At 38.9% G+C, this 15,490-nt stretch overlaps 1 protein-coding gene across 2 annotated transcripts in view; it reads right to left on the bottom strand.

The window, feature by feature from the left end:
- The window catches only part of FSD1L (fibronectin type III and SPRY domain containing 1-like), a 35,992-nt gene that overhangs the window by 18,623 nt on the left and 1,879 nt on the right, over window positions 1-15,490 (bottom strand). For both annotated transcript variants that reach the window (XM_010565212.1, XM_010565213.1), the window contains exons 2-6: window positions 12,263-12,358; window positions 11,135-11,266; window positions 6,568-6,669; window positions 3,624-3,646; window positions 1,117-1,238 (exon numbers count right to left, since the gene is read on the bottom strand). In XM_010565212.1, coding sequence (XP_010563514.1) covers window positions 1,117-1,238; window positions 3,624-3,646; window positions 6,568-6,669; window positions 11,135-11,266; window positions 12,263-12,358 — 475 coding nt within the window. The remainder of the gene's footprint in view (window positions 1-1,116; window positions 1,239-3,623; window positions 3,647-6,567; window positions 6,670-11,134; window positions 11,267-12,262; window positions 12,359-15,490) is intronic.

The raw sequence follows: 15,490 nt of genomic DNA, 5'->3' as shown, positions 1-15,490 counted from the left end.
TAATTTCATAGCTTAGCACTACAGTAGAAGAAAGCAAGATACCCAGACACTTAATTGTTCTGTCTACAAATCAAAGGCACAAACAATTTAAACTCCTGCATATTTGATACAGAAAGTGATGTACAAGAAAGGTCATACTAAATAATATCTTCATCTAGATATAAGACTTTGTTCATGCTTGCCATTATATCTTTGCACTCCCCTTCCTGATAAACAGGTACACTGTGATCAGCTTACCTACCTTGTTCCTTTATCTATGACATAGAGCAATGATTGCCAGCCAGAGTCTAAGACTAAAAGGTTAATTTCTGCCTAGACACTCCTAGTTGACCACTAGGAATAATGTTGGTAGTTTACTACACCTGCTACCACATACAGTACCTGTATCATACAAGATAAATGGGCAGAAATGTAAACTGATGCTGCCAAGTCCTTAACATATTTGGATTAGTGACCTAGAGATGAAACAATTTACGTCCCTGCTAGCATTACTCTTGTCAATATAGTCTTGGTATTAGTCAAGGGCAAAGAAGTTTAAATAGGAAAGCAATGTCAATAAAAAGACATTAAAGACATATACTGCACCTAAGTTTACTTTCAAAAGTAACAAATAGATGCATCAATACACATTTTGTATTACGGTAATATCACTGCCCTAGTAGGTTATCCCTCTCTCGCATTTCAGACCATATCACCACTCTTGTACGCAACATATTACCTTACAGTTCCATGCATAACTACTGCAGATGACTAGGACTTTGGAGTGTTACTAAGCATCAAGCTAGCAGATACAGTCCTGAGAAACTTAAAATAACTTCAGGAAGTACAAAGGAACTGACAACTCAAGAAAAAACACAGTCTGGAAGACTCATTCTTGCTTCTGAGATCAATGTTATTTTCTGAAATGCTATATTATGTAGAAATTAACATAATATAAATAGAAAACTCTTTTACCCTCAAGGTATTCAGCATGACATCCAATGAACAAGAATGAATTTAGGTACTCTGAAAAATTTGCTCATTAGGGTGCAAGAGGTATGCCTTTGTTTTGTTTGTTTTAAATATAGTAAATTGTTCATGTAGTAACAGATTAAACTCACTGTATACAGTTTTTACCTGGCAAAAACTTTACAGACTGGAGCATCCGCCTTTCCAGAGCGAAGTCCACCATCAAATGAGTCATACTATCACTGACCTTTGGTTTCAGAGAGATGCGGAACGCTGAAGCCATTGTGACTCTAAAGTCAAGAAAGCAGCATTAGCAAAATGTATTTTGCATTGTTTAAGTCCTATAGCCATTTTCAAAAACAGCAATCAGATAATCTGTATTGTTAATGTCAAACTGTTAGCCAAAATACTGATCAAAGACCAGAACATTCTTATAACAGATAACTGTTTACCATTTAGCACAGACTCCAAAATAGAAACTTTTGCTAATGTGACTGTCTCAAAGAGAACATGGTGCCAGCTTCCAGTTATTCCGTATTACTAGAAAAAGAAATACTAGGAGTGACTAGAGAAGAGCTTAAAACTTCTTTTACTAGTGAAAAAGACCTTGGATAAGAGACAAAACAAAACTCATATCACTTTACACAAAATCAGGAAGTATGAAAAACCTAAAGCACTGCAGAATCAGGATCACGTTTTATATACTTCAAAATTTGAAGCTTAAACCTTTAAAGAGGTCCAAAGACTTTCCTGCTTGACAAAACCCACTCATTAGCTCCAAAGTGCGTTTTCACATTAGATATTGCTCAGGAGGCATTTATAAATAGCAGTGAACAAGCTGAATATTCTGATTTCATATCTACCTCTGAACCTATGAGGGGATGAAGAAATGGTTAAGTTGCAGACACCATATTGCTTTGGAACATGCAAGTATCAGATCGTTCTTACAAGATACACTGAAGCACAGGTCCCATTTCCACTCCTGAAATCTTAGCTCAGTCCTTATTCTGAATACTCCTAAGACACTCCTGGACTCCATCAACTACACCACCAAAAAAAGGAGGACAAGTCTCTTGTACAGATCTGTAACTCTGAAAACATCAGGCCACACAGCAGAATTTGAATAACATTGATTCAGACAGCACACAGGTCCTAACTCCTGCTTTAAAAAACAGAGATTGTTAACTAGAAAGTAATATACACACCACAAAAAGTTAACTGCTAACACTTGCATCCAATTTACACCCACAGATCTGTGGCACCTTTAGAACACCTAATAGCTCACAGGAAGCGATACATTAAGTACTTCACTAGTATTGTGTACTAACTACAGGTACATTAAAGAATGGTGAAAACCAAAAAAATCAGGTAGTGAAGAAGGGGGAGGAAATATGAAGTTGAGTATTAAAGACAGAAGCATTACAATTTTAGGATATAAAACAATTATGACACTGAACTGAACATCATAAGAGACAGGTCAATTGATTTCCCAAGACAGAGTTGATGTTCTGAATTCAGTATGGGCTGCCTAGCAGAATCAACTGTTTAGCCAGATGGGCAGAGTAAATCTTAAGGAAGGATAATCCTCTAATTAGCAGTAAGAGAACACTGAGTAGTCAGCTTCAGACATCTTTTTAACTTCTGTTTAGACACTGATCTTAGACAGAGAACCAGCCACAATTGGTTCAAAAGGATTAAATCACACAGCACTTCAAGAAACTGGAAGAGTAAGAGGATGCTTATTACAGATAAAAAGTATTAAGATTCCTATCACTGCCACTATCCCTCTGATTTGTTAAGGACACTAAATCTTTACCCTTGAAAAGTAAAGATTAATTTCTCTAGCAACTACTCATTTTACAGAAAGCTTCAGAGAATTTAGACAATCAGACCCTTCCTTGAAAACCTGTAAATTGAAAGCCAACCTATTTGGTTCTTGAGAGCAACATCCACTAGAAACACCCTGTGAGCTGTCTTTCAAAATATTATGCACATTGTAGTAAGTTTTCCGAACCAGAAAGTCAGACTCTCAGAACATAGTTATTCCTCCAAGTGAAGAAAAACTGCTTTAGCATTTATTTTGAAACAGTAAAGTTTTGCTTTCTAAACAATAGTTTGAAGACATAGTTCAAAGAAATAGCAATTTCACTAACATTAGCCAGTGATGTCACCAGAAGTATTTCAACAGCTACAAGACCTTTTACACTCAAAAGGAAAATTAGCTAGCAAAAGTCTGTAAGTACTTAAAAACCCGCCAACAACAAGATTCTCCCATAATTTAAAGGGGCAGAGTCAGCTTGAAACATTATAAAATTTCACCCATCGGGTATAATAAATCAGAAGTTTAGTATTAATAATAATTAATGATGTATTGTCTTAACAGCAAAACCAAACAAAACCAAACAAAACCACTAATAGCTGCTGCAGAGCTCTACTTCCCTGCATTAAAAACATCTTTCCCTTTACCAAGGTATGAAAGGCCAACAGTCAGCAAGGAAAAACACTACATGAGAGGCATAGAAGTTTTTAGTTCTCTCTCAAAAGTTGTGATGTCACAACACTTAGGGAAGAGTCAATGAATTTAATTTAAGCTGACTATGACCCTTTCAAAATAAATGGATTTTTAAGGATAAGGTTAATTCAAAGACACAAAAGCAATAGACTTTGTACTGTACCTATCTTTGATCTGTCTGGCAGCCTTGATGCATGTCAGGAAGAAGAAAGAAAAAGTAGTTAGTATTTCCATGCAAGTATCAATTGCAGTAACATGCAAGAAGGCTGAGAACAATTTCAGCTGTATTGCTCAGATTTAAAGATCTAAATGAGTTTCACATTCCCATCAAAATAAGTTTTCCCATAAAGCATGTTAATAGTATTGGTTAGAACTGCAACAAGTATCACCTGGGAAAAAAATTCTCAAGAACCACACCAAACCAATTCCAAATTACTCAACATCCTGGGTGTGACTTTGTCTCTTCAGAATTCTCTTAATCAGTTAAGTTACTCTCCATCACATTTTAAAAGAGCTACACGACCAAGTAAGTAAAATTCAACTACCATGGTATTTTCTGTGAAACTAAAGTGCTTAGTAGTGGCATCTAACCATACCTGACTTGTCTGGCTTCATATCATAAGAAGTATGCTCTGACAAACAAGAAAAAATAGGACTTGCTTTAATTTTTCCTCTGAAAGTTATTGTACTATTCTGACAACACTTCCTAAAAGGCTCTCTCCATATGTCACTATTCAAAACCACAGAACATAGTTTTTCCCAGCATTTAAATCATACTGCTGAAGCAGATACAGAATTGGTAATGGCATAGTTCAAAGATAACCATTAACTGGCATTTGGAAAGACAAAATCCCTGTCCTTCACTAAGAGGAACTGCAAACCTAAGACAAAACATGATGGCTTAGTTAGGTCTGTTGAATCCATGCTCGGAGTTAACATTGCTACTTGATCTAGTTACCATTCAGCTGAAATACTCTCCCTTCCAAACAGGGGACAAGAAACATCAGGCAGCTTCCCAGTTTAAAGTCAAACAGAAGTGGAGGACTTTCAAATTTTTCATTAACTATAAAGCAAGCTCAATGAAAAAAAAAAAAAAAAAAAAATCACTACTATCCCTGCTATAAAACCAATTTTGTATTCCTAAAGCGGGAAGCAGAATAAAGCAAATAATTTAGCTTAAGAGGTAGCTTTGTTTTACCCCAAACCAATGTTATTGTAGGAACTACTGACGGATTTTTCCTACATGACAGCTGTAGACAAAGCAGCTAACACCTATTTAAAAACAAAAGCCTTCTTCATAACCTCTCCACCTTGTGGAATATGTGGTAGCCAGGACTCAATGAACAGCCTTTTGCAAGACAGTCCTGGCTTAACTCCTTTGAATTTAGTTTTTTTCCAGGCTAATGACAAAGAAGGGTAACAGCCAATCTCAGATTAGCTGCCCAGCAGTGTCAAATCACATCCTATCTAACCACTGAACCCTATCTAACACACTGACTCTCCTGTGTGCTAGCATTCATGTTCTTCTGACTTCCAGGTAAGCCAATTTGACAAATGAAGCCACTAAAAATCTAATATAGAAAAAAAATTTACAGAAATAATCTTAGTTTAGTCTTACACTAGTTTCTTCTGAACTGATTTACTAGAGGATCTGAAGAAAATTTGTGTCAATAGAAGAGAGTCAGGGCCAGAGCTGCCCTTTCAGGAACACTTGGTATTCCCATTAGCAGAGCAATAGATTCAGCTAGCTAATAGCCAAGGCAATTACCTTAAAATGCCATATCTGAAGGTACATTTACAAGTGCAAGCCAGTATAATACAAGTTTCAAACCCTAGATATCAGAGTTCACTGAACTGGATTTCAGTATCTTAAGCCTCAGACTCCAAATTTAGATAGATTTCCCCCCCAAACACTCAAATAATTTTCCTTAATGTATTTGATTGAAAAAAAAGCATTAGAGATATCTGAAGAGAAACTACTTACATTAAATTCAAAGCTACATTCTGCATAGTGCTCAAGAGCTAACTTAATTTTTACACATCACTATGACAAGACAGAAAGGACAGCTCAAACTGAAGTGCTAAAAAAAATATTCAGTTTAGAAACTGTCACTCTTCAAGGCAAATAAATCAAAGCTGACACTCAGGAAGTACAACAGCAAACGTTGCCAAAAGGTGTAACTAACACAGTAACACAATTTTTCTGCCTGCTCTTTTAGAATAATTTGTGTCCTTGTTCCTGTTAAAATGCAGAAAGGCAAAAGTAATTGGGTCTTGGATTTGGCGTGGCTGACCCCACTACTAACACTAGGATTATTATAGCAAGCCTAGTGTACCCAGTCAATGTATATGTAGAACTGTTTTATTAATTTGTAAGTATATTCTTCCAGTTAGATACATGTTGCCTTATTTACAAGTCTGCTGTGTTAAAGTACACATTATTTGTACTGGAATCACAATGCGATGCCCAAACCAGGCTCTTGCCTACACAGTATACAAACACATCATGTTTGGGGGAATAGAGGAAGAGCTGCCCTGAATTCAGTTTCATAACATCTTTCAGGACAGCTATAGAGTTCACAGTTGCAAATTAAAGATCCACAGCTTGCATGAACTTGTGCAAAACAAACATCTTGTCATCCACACATGGCTGCAGCTAGAACACAGAGACTCTCTGCAAGTGTCATGTTAACAGTGCTGGGCAACCGATGGGTCACTTGCCATGGCTTTAAGTGCTGGCCATCACACATTTTGTAAGTCTTGGTTTGGTTTTATAGATTTATTTCACCCTCACTTTCTGGGTTTGCTTACCTAGCACCAGTGCAAATTTGCTTAACACTGACAGCTGTCCAAGAGAAGGCATTCCTTTCCCTCCCCCCTCACTCTAAATGAGAAAAAACTTATTAGAGACTGCATAAAAATTCAAGACTATAGGGCTTGACTTGGCCTCCTCAATAGAGCATTAACTGTATTTTTATATGCCTCTCTATCCTTACTCTCAGTATTCCTGCTAAGTTTGCAGCATCCAGTACAGTAATGCAAAGGATATTTCAAACTGAGACAAATACCAACATCTGCCTTATGCACATCCATTCAATGTTTTCTACCTTTAAGAATTCCACAGGGTCCTTTATGTCCAGCGACTGTGCAGCAAGTTCCAGCAGCTCTTCAGAACTCTCTAGGGCATTACTACACTGGCTAAGCTGATCCTGAAGCAAAAACAGAAAGAAAGAGTAATTTGATGTACTCACATTTAAAAAAAGGTTTATAAACTACCAGTATTAGAACTACACGGCTTTTCTGTGCATTTGTAACAACTTATTACCTCATCTAATCAAAGCTATTACCTCTGACACATGGTGTTAGCTAGAACTTCACTGTGCTTGACAAGTACTCAGTGATACATGACACATCCTGTAAATCCAGAGAGGAAACAGTTGAGTAGGTGCTGAAGTCTGATTTAAAAGCCAGATTTCATATTAAGGCCTATTTCTCCCAACATCAGGATTTCAAATCAAAGAAATGCTTACATCTGTGCATGCTACAATTTCTATTTACAGAACTGCACTTCATCAATGAACCAATACAGTTTAATGTAGCAGTAGCCCTGAAAAAGACAATTATTTTAGCCCCAACCAGCTCTAGAACTGTCACGAGACAACCCTGAAAAATCAATATTGCTATATAACAAACGGGGATAGCAGCAGAAGGGGAACAGAGGAAGAGGGGCAGAACACAAATTTCTATCAGTGTTATCTAAAACTCTATCATTAGTAAAATACCATTCCCAGTACATAAAACACTCCACAAAGAACTTCCAGTATTACATACAATGGGTATATCCCTAAAAAGATTAGTTTTGAATACACTGCAGGATCCTAAACATATTGTAGGTTAAACAAGATGCACATTTTAAACCCACCAGCAGCTTTTGCATTGCCATTCAACCTACAGCTGTTTTTCTACTCATGTGATAACTGTAATATCTAAGAACAAGTCAACAGCAAGTAGTTACTTTTCTTTAAAACACTTCAGGAAAGACAGCTTGCTCTAAAGTAGTCACTGTCTCAAAAGCAGTGCATCAACTTCAAGAACAGACTGGTCTCAAGCACTTCAGAAGCTTAACTAGTTTTGGCAAGAGTGGTGAGTTGACCTGGGCCAGCTGCCCCTCAGATTTACTGTTCGAGGATAAAATAGCAACAAGGAAACTGTCCAACAGCTAGAAGTTTGTACACAGTTTCCAGATAACTTCTGAAGCATGCCATTAACGCAAGCTGTCATTCATCTAATACAGCTGCTCTCCTCTTTGGAGGATATCCAATGCTGACAAACTCAGATATACCATGATACTGCCAAAATGTCCCAGGCAAACACCTCAAAAGAGAGAAGCAAATGCCAGAGTCATTTTCAAACAGCTATGCAGAAATTACACGGTAACTGTATGCTTCCATTAGCATCTTTGTGAGATGCAATTGCATTTGGGAGTTAAAAATAAATACTTCAGTGTCATTAAAATACACTGCCCCAAGATGAAGCAATGTATTTTCAAAGCAAGGGTTTAAGGAGAATTTCTAATTTTTGGCCTTGACTTCCAAATTATTTGGGAGGGATCAGTCTAAATATTAAATCCTCACCCTTTTCCATCATTATGTAGCCCCGGTATTTTAAGTTACAGCTTATTCTCAACAAGAGCATCTAGTCAACTACAGATGACTAACTACAGCACAAGCACTTTAAGAGGACAAAAAATTAAGCAAGTCCATTCCTTTAAACAGGACGTTTAGCCCTCACTGAAGTTCCTTGGTTTTCTCATGCAAAGTTAACTTTCAGTTCCAGTCAAAAGATAATGGCTTGGATTAATACATTCAATGCAGCAGTTTTCATCTGTTAGTTCAGTTTGGTAGATTGACTGTTGGGAAAACCACTCTTGCAGTGCCTCAGTTATAGAGGAAGTTTGGTCTTTCATCAAATAAAGAGAATGTCCTCTGGGTCTGTAGTTAAGAGAACAGCCTCAGCTGAAGGACAAGTAGGACACTTAACAACTGTGTCGGTGATCCGTAACATTCCACTTGTCTTCATCCTCTTCTGACAAAGTAGAAGCTCAGCTGTTCAACACAGATTCTGGGCAGCAATTCTTGATACAGCTATACCACAGTGACAAGCTTTCAGTGAAGAACTTGGCTCAACCATACCTGAGCTCGATCAAATCAGATTAACTAACAGAAAATTAACAGATATTAACATAAAATTTCAATACGCAATTCAAACTGCCAGATGAGTAACTATCAAAACAGTTTTCAGTTCCAGAATAATTTTTTGCAAGATTAACTTCAGTTTTTCTTCACTAGAAGGTAGCATAATTGATACATGCCACAGCCGATTTTCTCCTCTGGGCTGTTCATTGAGAAGCACTTACTCTTTAAGCATTTAAGTCCTAAGTGTCTCTGGATGTGGGTAGACCTCTGCCTGTTGAGAAACTTCACAAGGACTTAAAACAGACATATGGGGAGAAAGATTAAATTGGAGGTGGAAAAGTACACTTAAGTCCTTTACTTAACTTGTGCACTCAAAAGTTCTGGAATGTTTTACACCCAGTCTTTAAGTATGAACATAAAACAGACTTTATAAGGAAGCCTATGAAATTTCAGGAAACCACTTCTAGAACTTCATGAAACTGACTAGACATGAGGAGGTGGGGTTTTTCAGGAACAAACATCTTCCTTATTGCTTTGCATAGGCAAAAAGAACTAGACAGAAGAATGCTGCAGCTAGGATCGTTTAAAGAAAAAAGCTTGTGGTGGGTTGACCCTGGCTGGGTGCCAGGTGCCCACCAAAGCCACTCTATCACTCCCCCTCCTCAGCTGGACAGGGGAGAGAAAATATAACAAAGGGCTCATTGGTCAAGATAAGGACAGGGAGTAATCACTCACTAATTACCATCAAAGGCAAAACAGACTCAACTTGGGGCAAATTAACTTAAAATTATTACCATTCAAACCAGAGTAGGGTAATGAGAAATAAAACCAAATCTCAAAACATCTTCCCTCCACCTCTCCCTTCTTCCTGGGCACAGCTTCACTCCCAAATTCTCTACCTCCTCCCCCTGCAGCAGCGCAGTGGGACGGGGAATAGGAGTTGCAGTCAGTTCATCACACATTGTCTCTGTCGCTCCTTCCTCCTCAAGAGGCAGGACTCCTCACTCTTCCCATGCTGAAGCACGGGGTCCCTCCCACAGGACACAGCTCTCCATGAACTGCTCCAGCATGGGTCCCTTCTGCAGGGTGCAGTCCTTCAGGCACAGACTGCTCCAGGGTGTGTCCCCTGCAGGGCCACAAGTCCTGCCAGCAAACCTGCTCCAGTGTGGGCTCCTCTCTCCACAGATCCACAGGTCTTGCCAGGAGCCTGCTCCAGTGTGGGCTTCCCACAGGGTCACAGTCTCCTTTGGGCATCCACTTGCTCCGGTGTGGGTTCCTCCACGGGCTACAGGTGGATATCTGCTCCACCGTGGAGCTCCATGGGCTGCAGGGGGACAGCCTGCCTCACCATCCTCTTCACCACGGGCTGCAAGGGAATCTCTGCTCCGGCACCTGGAGTACCTCCTCCCCCTCCTTCTTCACTAACCTTGGTGTCTGCAGAGTTGTTTCACATGTTCGCGCTCCTCTCTCCAGCTGCAGTTTCTGTTTCCACGGCAACTTTTTTTCTCCTTCTTAAATATGTTGTCACAGAGGCACTACCACTGTCACTGATTGGCTTGACCTTGGCCAGCAGTGGGTCCATCCTGGAGCCAGCTGGCATTGGCTCTGTCAGACACAGGGGAAGCTTCCAGCAGCTTCTCACAGAAGCCAGTTCTGTAGCCCCCCCACTACCAAAACCTTGCCACGCAAACCCAATACAAAGCTAGAGAAACAGTTTCTGCTTAAAAGATTTAACTGTGCTCTGGCCCCATGCAACTAGACTTTTTGAAAGCTAGAGCCAACAGGCTACTGGAAAAACATAGACCTTATACATGTTTCACAAAGTTACATTTTTGTTTGTTTCTCTGAAACCCACTGGAAAGATTCTCCTGCATGAAACTACACAACTACAAGCTGGTAAAGTTCACATAGCAGGTTTAGTAGCAGGCACCAGTGTAACCTGTTCCCAAGCAATTCCCATGCATCTTCCAGTGTGCATATACAATTTGCTTGATGTTAACAAGTGGAGGATGGCCAGTTCTGCCAACAGGAGACCAGCCTTTGTGCTCAGGGTACCTGGCATGACTCTTGACTCTTAAGTTCAAGCCTGAGCAAATCCCTTCAGCATGTCTACAGGTTCAGATGCTCATATTCCAAACTGGAGAAAGAAACCAATTTCAGCCCGGAGGCTGTTCATTACTTTGAAGGTAGTAAACATACCTAAGTCCTGCTCCTATGCAGCCACTCTCCACCTGTAAGGTCTACAAGTAATACCACCTCCTTTCTACATAACAATGTTGAGAACATAAATATGCTAGAGACCATGAAGTACCCTAGAAGAAGGGACCAGAGAAGCACTTACATCAGAGAGAACATTTACCATATACTTACTGCATTTCTTGCAACACTACCAAAATCTCACTTTCAGTTGAGATTTAAAATAGCAGTTTAAAACTGCTTCTACTCAGCTGCAAAGATTTACAGATGTAGTTATAGTTACCTGCAGAGCTTGAATTTTATGAGCCTCTTCTTGCTGAATAGCGTTGGCCATACTCCCCTTCATCTCATCCAATATAGAATACAGACCATCAAATTCTTCATCCAACTCGCTGATTACATTAGAAGAGTTTACCTGAGAAGAGAATTGGAACTGCTGCAATTTGTATTGGAAACAATGCAGACTAGTCTCTTAGACTGAAAGTCACATTGTTTGCCCAAACCTTGCAGCCCCTCCCCCGCGACCAAACACCCTGCCACACAAACCCAGAACACATGCTTTGCCATGACCACTAGATACCTTGTCACTGCTCCTCAACTTATCAAAAGGGAAAAACCATTAGGAATGATGGACACCTCCTAAGCAGACTTTACATCACAACACTGAAGGCTAAAATTCATGAAAATTCCATGATACTCAAACTTGCACAGGACCAACATACTTGGCAACTTTGTTCCATGCCAAAAGGCCTTGACTTCCCTCTCACAATTATATACAGATTGCTAGATGTTTACAAGGAGGTAGTTTATCCAGTTCCATATAAAATGGTTTTATATGATACTAAAAACTGCACTCAAGAAGCCAGCTTAAAGATCTGCTGGGTGATCTCCATTTCTGCAGTTAACTTGGCTCAGCTTTAGCATGAAACAAACAACTTATGGCTTATTGCTAGGCTAAAGGAACCTAAATCTCATTCTAGTGTAGATGGTCGAAAAATTAGGTCTGACTTTTAACTTAAGCCCAACAATTTGCAACTGCTGAAGAGAAAGAGCAAAGAATTTTCTTTCAAGTATCAGGACGGTCTCATTTTTCAGTCTGCCAAGCAGACTACAAGTCTAAAAAACTAAAGACTACTTCCAACAAACAGGAGTCGGGGATCTTGCATCAAAATCCAGATTCTCTCTTCCAGACAAATCAAATCCTACAATAGCTTTCCACATGAAAAGCAAAACCACCATACCTTTCAACTAGAGACAGACTTAAAAAAAAATGTTTTCCTACCTGGTTCCAACACGCATATACAATTTAAACTTGATTCTCATAGCCCATCCCTTACACACTACCCAGTTTGAGATTGACAAAACAGTCGCTCCCCTCTCAGCTACAATCTATAAGCCTTAATATACATACCTGAACATTTTTTATGGTATGGTTCAGCATGTCAATGAAGTTGTGAATTTCATCATTTTTGTTCGCTAGAGTAGATACAATCCTTTGCAGAGTCTCCTAAAATTACAAAAACAAGTGAAAGAAGTTGTAAAAGAACCTTGTAATTTTTTTAACCATCACCATTTCAACATATATGGAAATTCATCATACACATTCCAGTTGTGGTGAATTCAACTCTTATTCTGATGGGATCAGGAAATACATTTTGTTAGAAAAGAGAAAGAGTATCACATGTCTAAGAAGCATTCCACCAAACTAAAGATCTCCAGTTGTTAGCGTAAGAGAAATCAAGAATGTGTCTTATGATACACCACTGTTTCACATGTTTTGCTACCCATGTTAATACCACTCCCGAGCCATCTAACCCAGACTACCTACTGGCACCACACTGCCATATGAAAATTCTCCAGATGAGAAAGTTAGTGCTTGTGCAATCAAATAAGAGAACAAGAAAAAAAAAAACAACTGGTAAAAGTTAACCCAGAAGAAAAAATAGCATTTTCTATTGTCAGAAGAAGCTAGTGTTAAATAACTAAGCTAACAGTTTACACAGAATAGATCCGTAACAGTGATTTGTAAACTTATTCTACAAGAGGTAAAATATTTTGGCAAATAATTTATATGTTCCAATTAAAAGTGACCTCAAAGTGGAAAGCTTACTGAAAGCTGAGAAAGAGAATCAACGTGATTTCTGCGGTGTACTACTCCAGCTATTAAAAAGCAGTAGATTCAGCTTACAAAACATATACTAAGCGGGCAAAACTGTTAAGCACATCAAAATGCATTTTTAAATTAAATAAGACTACCAAGTCTAAATTTGTTCAGTAGTCAGTCACACATTCTAAGAATTAGACAAAAACAGATCAACATACGTAAGTAAAAATAAAGGAAAAGGTGAGAAGGTAACTCAGGCTGGTTGATAATAAGTTCTAGAAACAAATCTGACTCTAAAATGCTAGATTTGGCTCAAAGTTTCAAGTTGCTCTGCTTAACATTGTTACTTGACAACATTTAGGAAATCGAGTCATGGGGAACTAATAAGCACACCTTAAAAACAGCCAGACCACCAAAAAGATGTTGCAGAGGTCCCGCCCAATTTCTTAATAACTATTTACTACTTAGATCACATTTGTTTGCTAAAAGCAAGAAAAATACTTTATCCTTTCACAACATCCACAGCAAACCTTGACACTACATCCCATACAAGGAATCTCTCCACTAGTCCTAAGCCATGCTTGTACCTGTTTCTTCTGACCCCTTCTTCAGCAGTTTTCAATGAACCTGCAATGATGAATTTATTGGTACTCTGGCCCACTGCCTGTTTGTATAGCATCACGCTCACAGAGTTAAACCACTAGCAACGGAAAGTGAAATTTTACTGCTTTTACCACAGGCATTGTGATGGTGTTCCGTAAAGATGTAATGGACCAGCTAGCAACGACTGAAATTAGGACTCTGAGGAAGAGAAACAAAACCAGATTGGCTTCTTTCAGAAACAAAGAGTCTTGATCACTTCATGACAGAATCTTTGCATTCTCTGGTTAAAACTGAACATGTTTAATGACAATTTTGTACACATCAGAATGGGAGATGAAACACCATTGTCCAACCAGCTGCTTCTGCATTCAATACTGACCAGAGGCAATTGTTTTCGCATGTCAGACAGCCCACAGTTAAGCCTTAGATCCTATAAACATAACTGTCAATTTGGATGAACAAGAAAACTCTCAATCCTCTTTCAGCTAGGATTTTAGGGCTTACTCGGTTGCACCACATGGAAAAAAATTAGTCTTCTTGTACATAGTACTGAACAATGTTTTTGGTTTTTATAAGCTACATGCCATTAAAGGAAAAGATCTACATGTGAGGAATGCTTAGAAAGCCTTTACACAACCAAATATATGGCAGCAACTGGAAGATAGCTGTCAAATAAGGTTTTCCACTACATCTAAAGTTAAAGTCAACAGACCAAACAGAGATCACTACAGCTCTTTTTAAGCAAGCTACCAATTTCACCAAACAGAAATTCCACCAGGTTTGGTAAAACTCAAACAAGTTTAGACAGCTTCTACAAACGCAGATGCAAGAGGCCTAAAAACATCCACCAGCAGTAGAGAGAATTTTTCTTAGACACCTATGCACAAGCCACCAGAACAGAAAGTCAGCTTTTAGGAATCACTAACATACAATATTATCTAATATAATTTTCTAATCACTAATATGTAATAAATAGATTTTCTTCCAAACATACCAAGACACATGCCAAATTCAAAACACTGCACTGTTGCCATTTCTTCCTTTAATGGGAATTTCTGAAAAGGTGCTACTTGTAGCAAAAAGGGTGCTAGAAAAATTACCAACATAAGCAGCACTTGAGGCTTACATTCTAAGTTACTTCATAAAAGAATTATAACAGCACCAAACTCAACAAACTTCTTAGTATTTCTACACTGAAGGAAATTTAAATCTATTGCCCACTGATGGATGTAGTATTTCGTAGAATCCCATTACAAGTAATTTTCTTTTAGTTTTCTCTCTGGCCAGCATATGTTTCATGAGGTCAGTTCCAAATTCATTTCCAAAACATTATGGCGTGTTTTTGTACAGAATTAATTTTTGCTGCTATCAGTGAGTGTCCTGGTTTCAGCTGGGATAGAGTTAATTTTCTTCCTAGTAGCTGGTATATTGCTATGTTTTTGAGTTAGGTAGGAGAATAATGTTGGTAACACACTGATGTTTTCAGTTGTTGCTAAGTAGTGTTTATACTAAGTCAAGGATTTTTTAGCTTCTCATGCCCAGCCAGCAAGAAGGCTGGAGGGGCACAAGAAGTTGGGAGGGGACTCAGCCAGGGCAGCTGACCCCAACTGGCCGATGGGGTATTCCATACCATGGGACATCACATCTAGTATATAAACTGGGAGGAGTGGGGGTGGAGGGATCGCCACTCGGGGACTAACTGGGCATCGATCAGCAGGTGGTGAGCAATTGCACTGTGTATCACTTGTATATTCCAATCCTTTTATTATTACTGTTGTCATTTTATTAGTGTTATCATTACCATTATTAGTTTCTTCTTTTCTGTTCTATTAAACTCTTCTTATCTCAACCCACAAGTTTTACTTCTTTTCCCATTTTCTCCCCCATCCCACTCTGGGGGGGGGGGGGGGGGGGGGGGGGGGCGGGTGTGGG

Source organism: Haliaeetus leucocephalus, unplaced genomic scaffold, assembly GCF_000737465.1.
Source record: "Haliaeetus leucocephalus isolate CR32 unplaced genomic scaffold, Haliaeetus_leucocephalus-4.0 Scaffold187, whole genome shotgun sequence".
Classification (NCBI taxonomy): domain Eukaryota; kingdom Metazoa; phylum Chordata; class Aves; order Accipitriformes; family Accipitridae; genus Haliaeetus; species Haliaeetus leucocephalus.
This window is presented reverse-complemented; position numbering and strand designations above follow the sequence as displayed.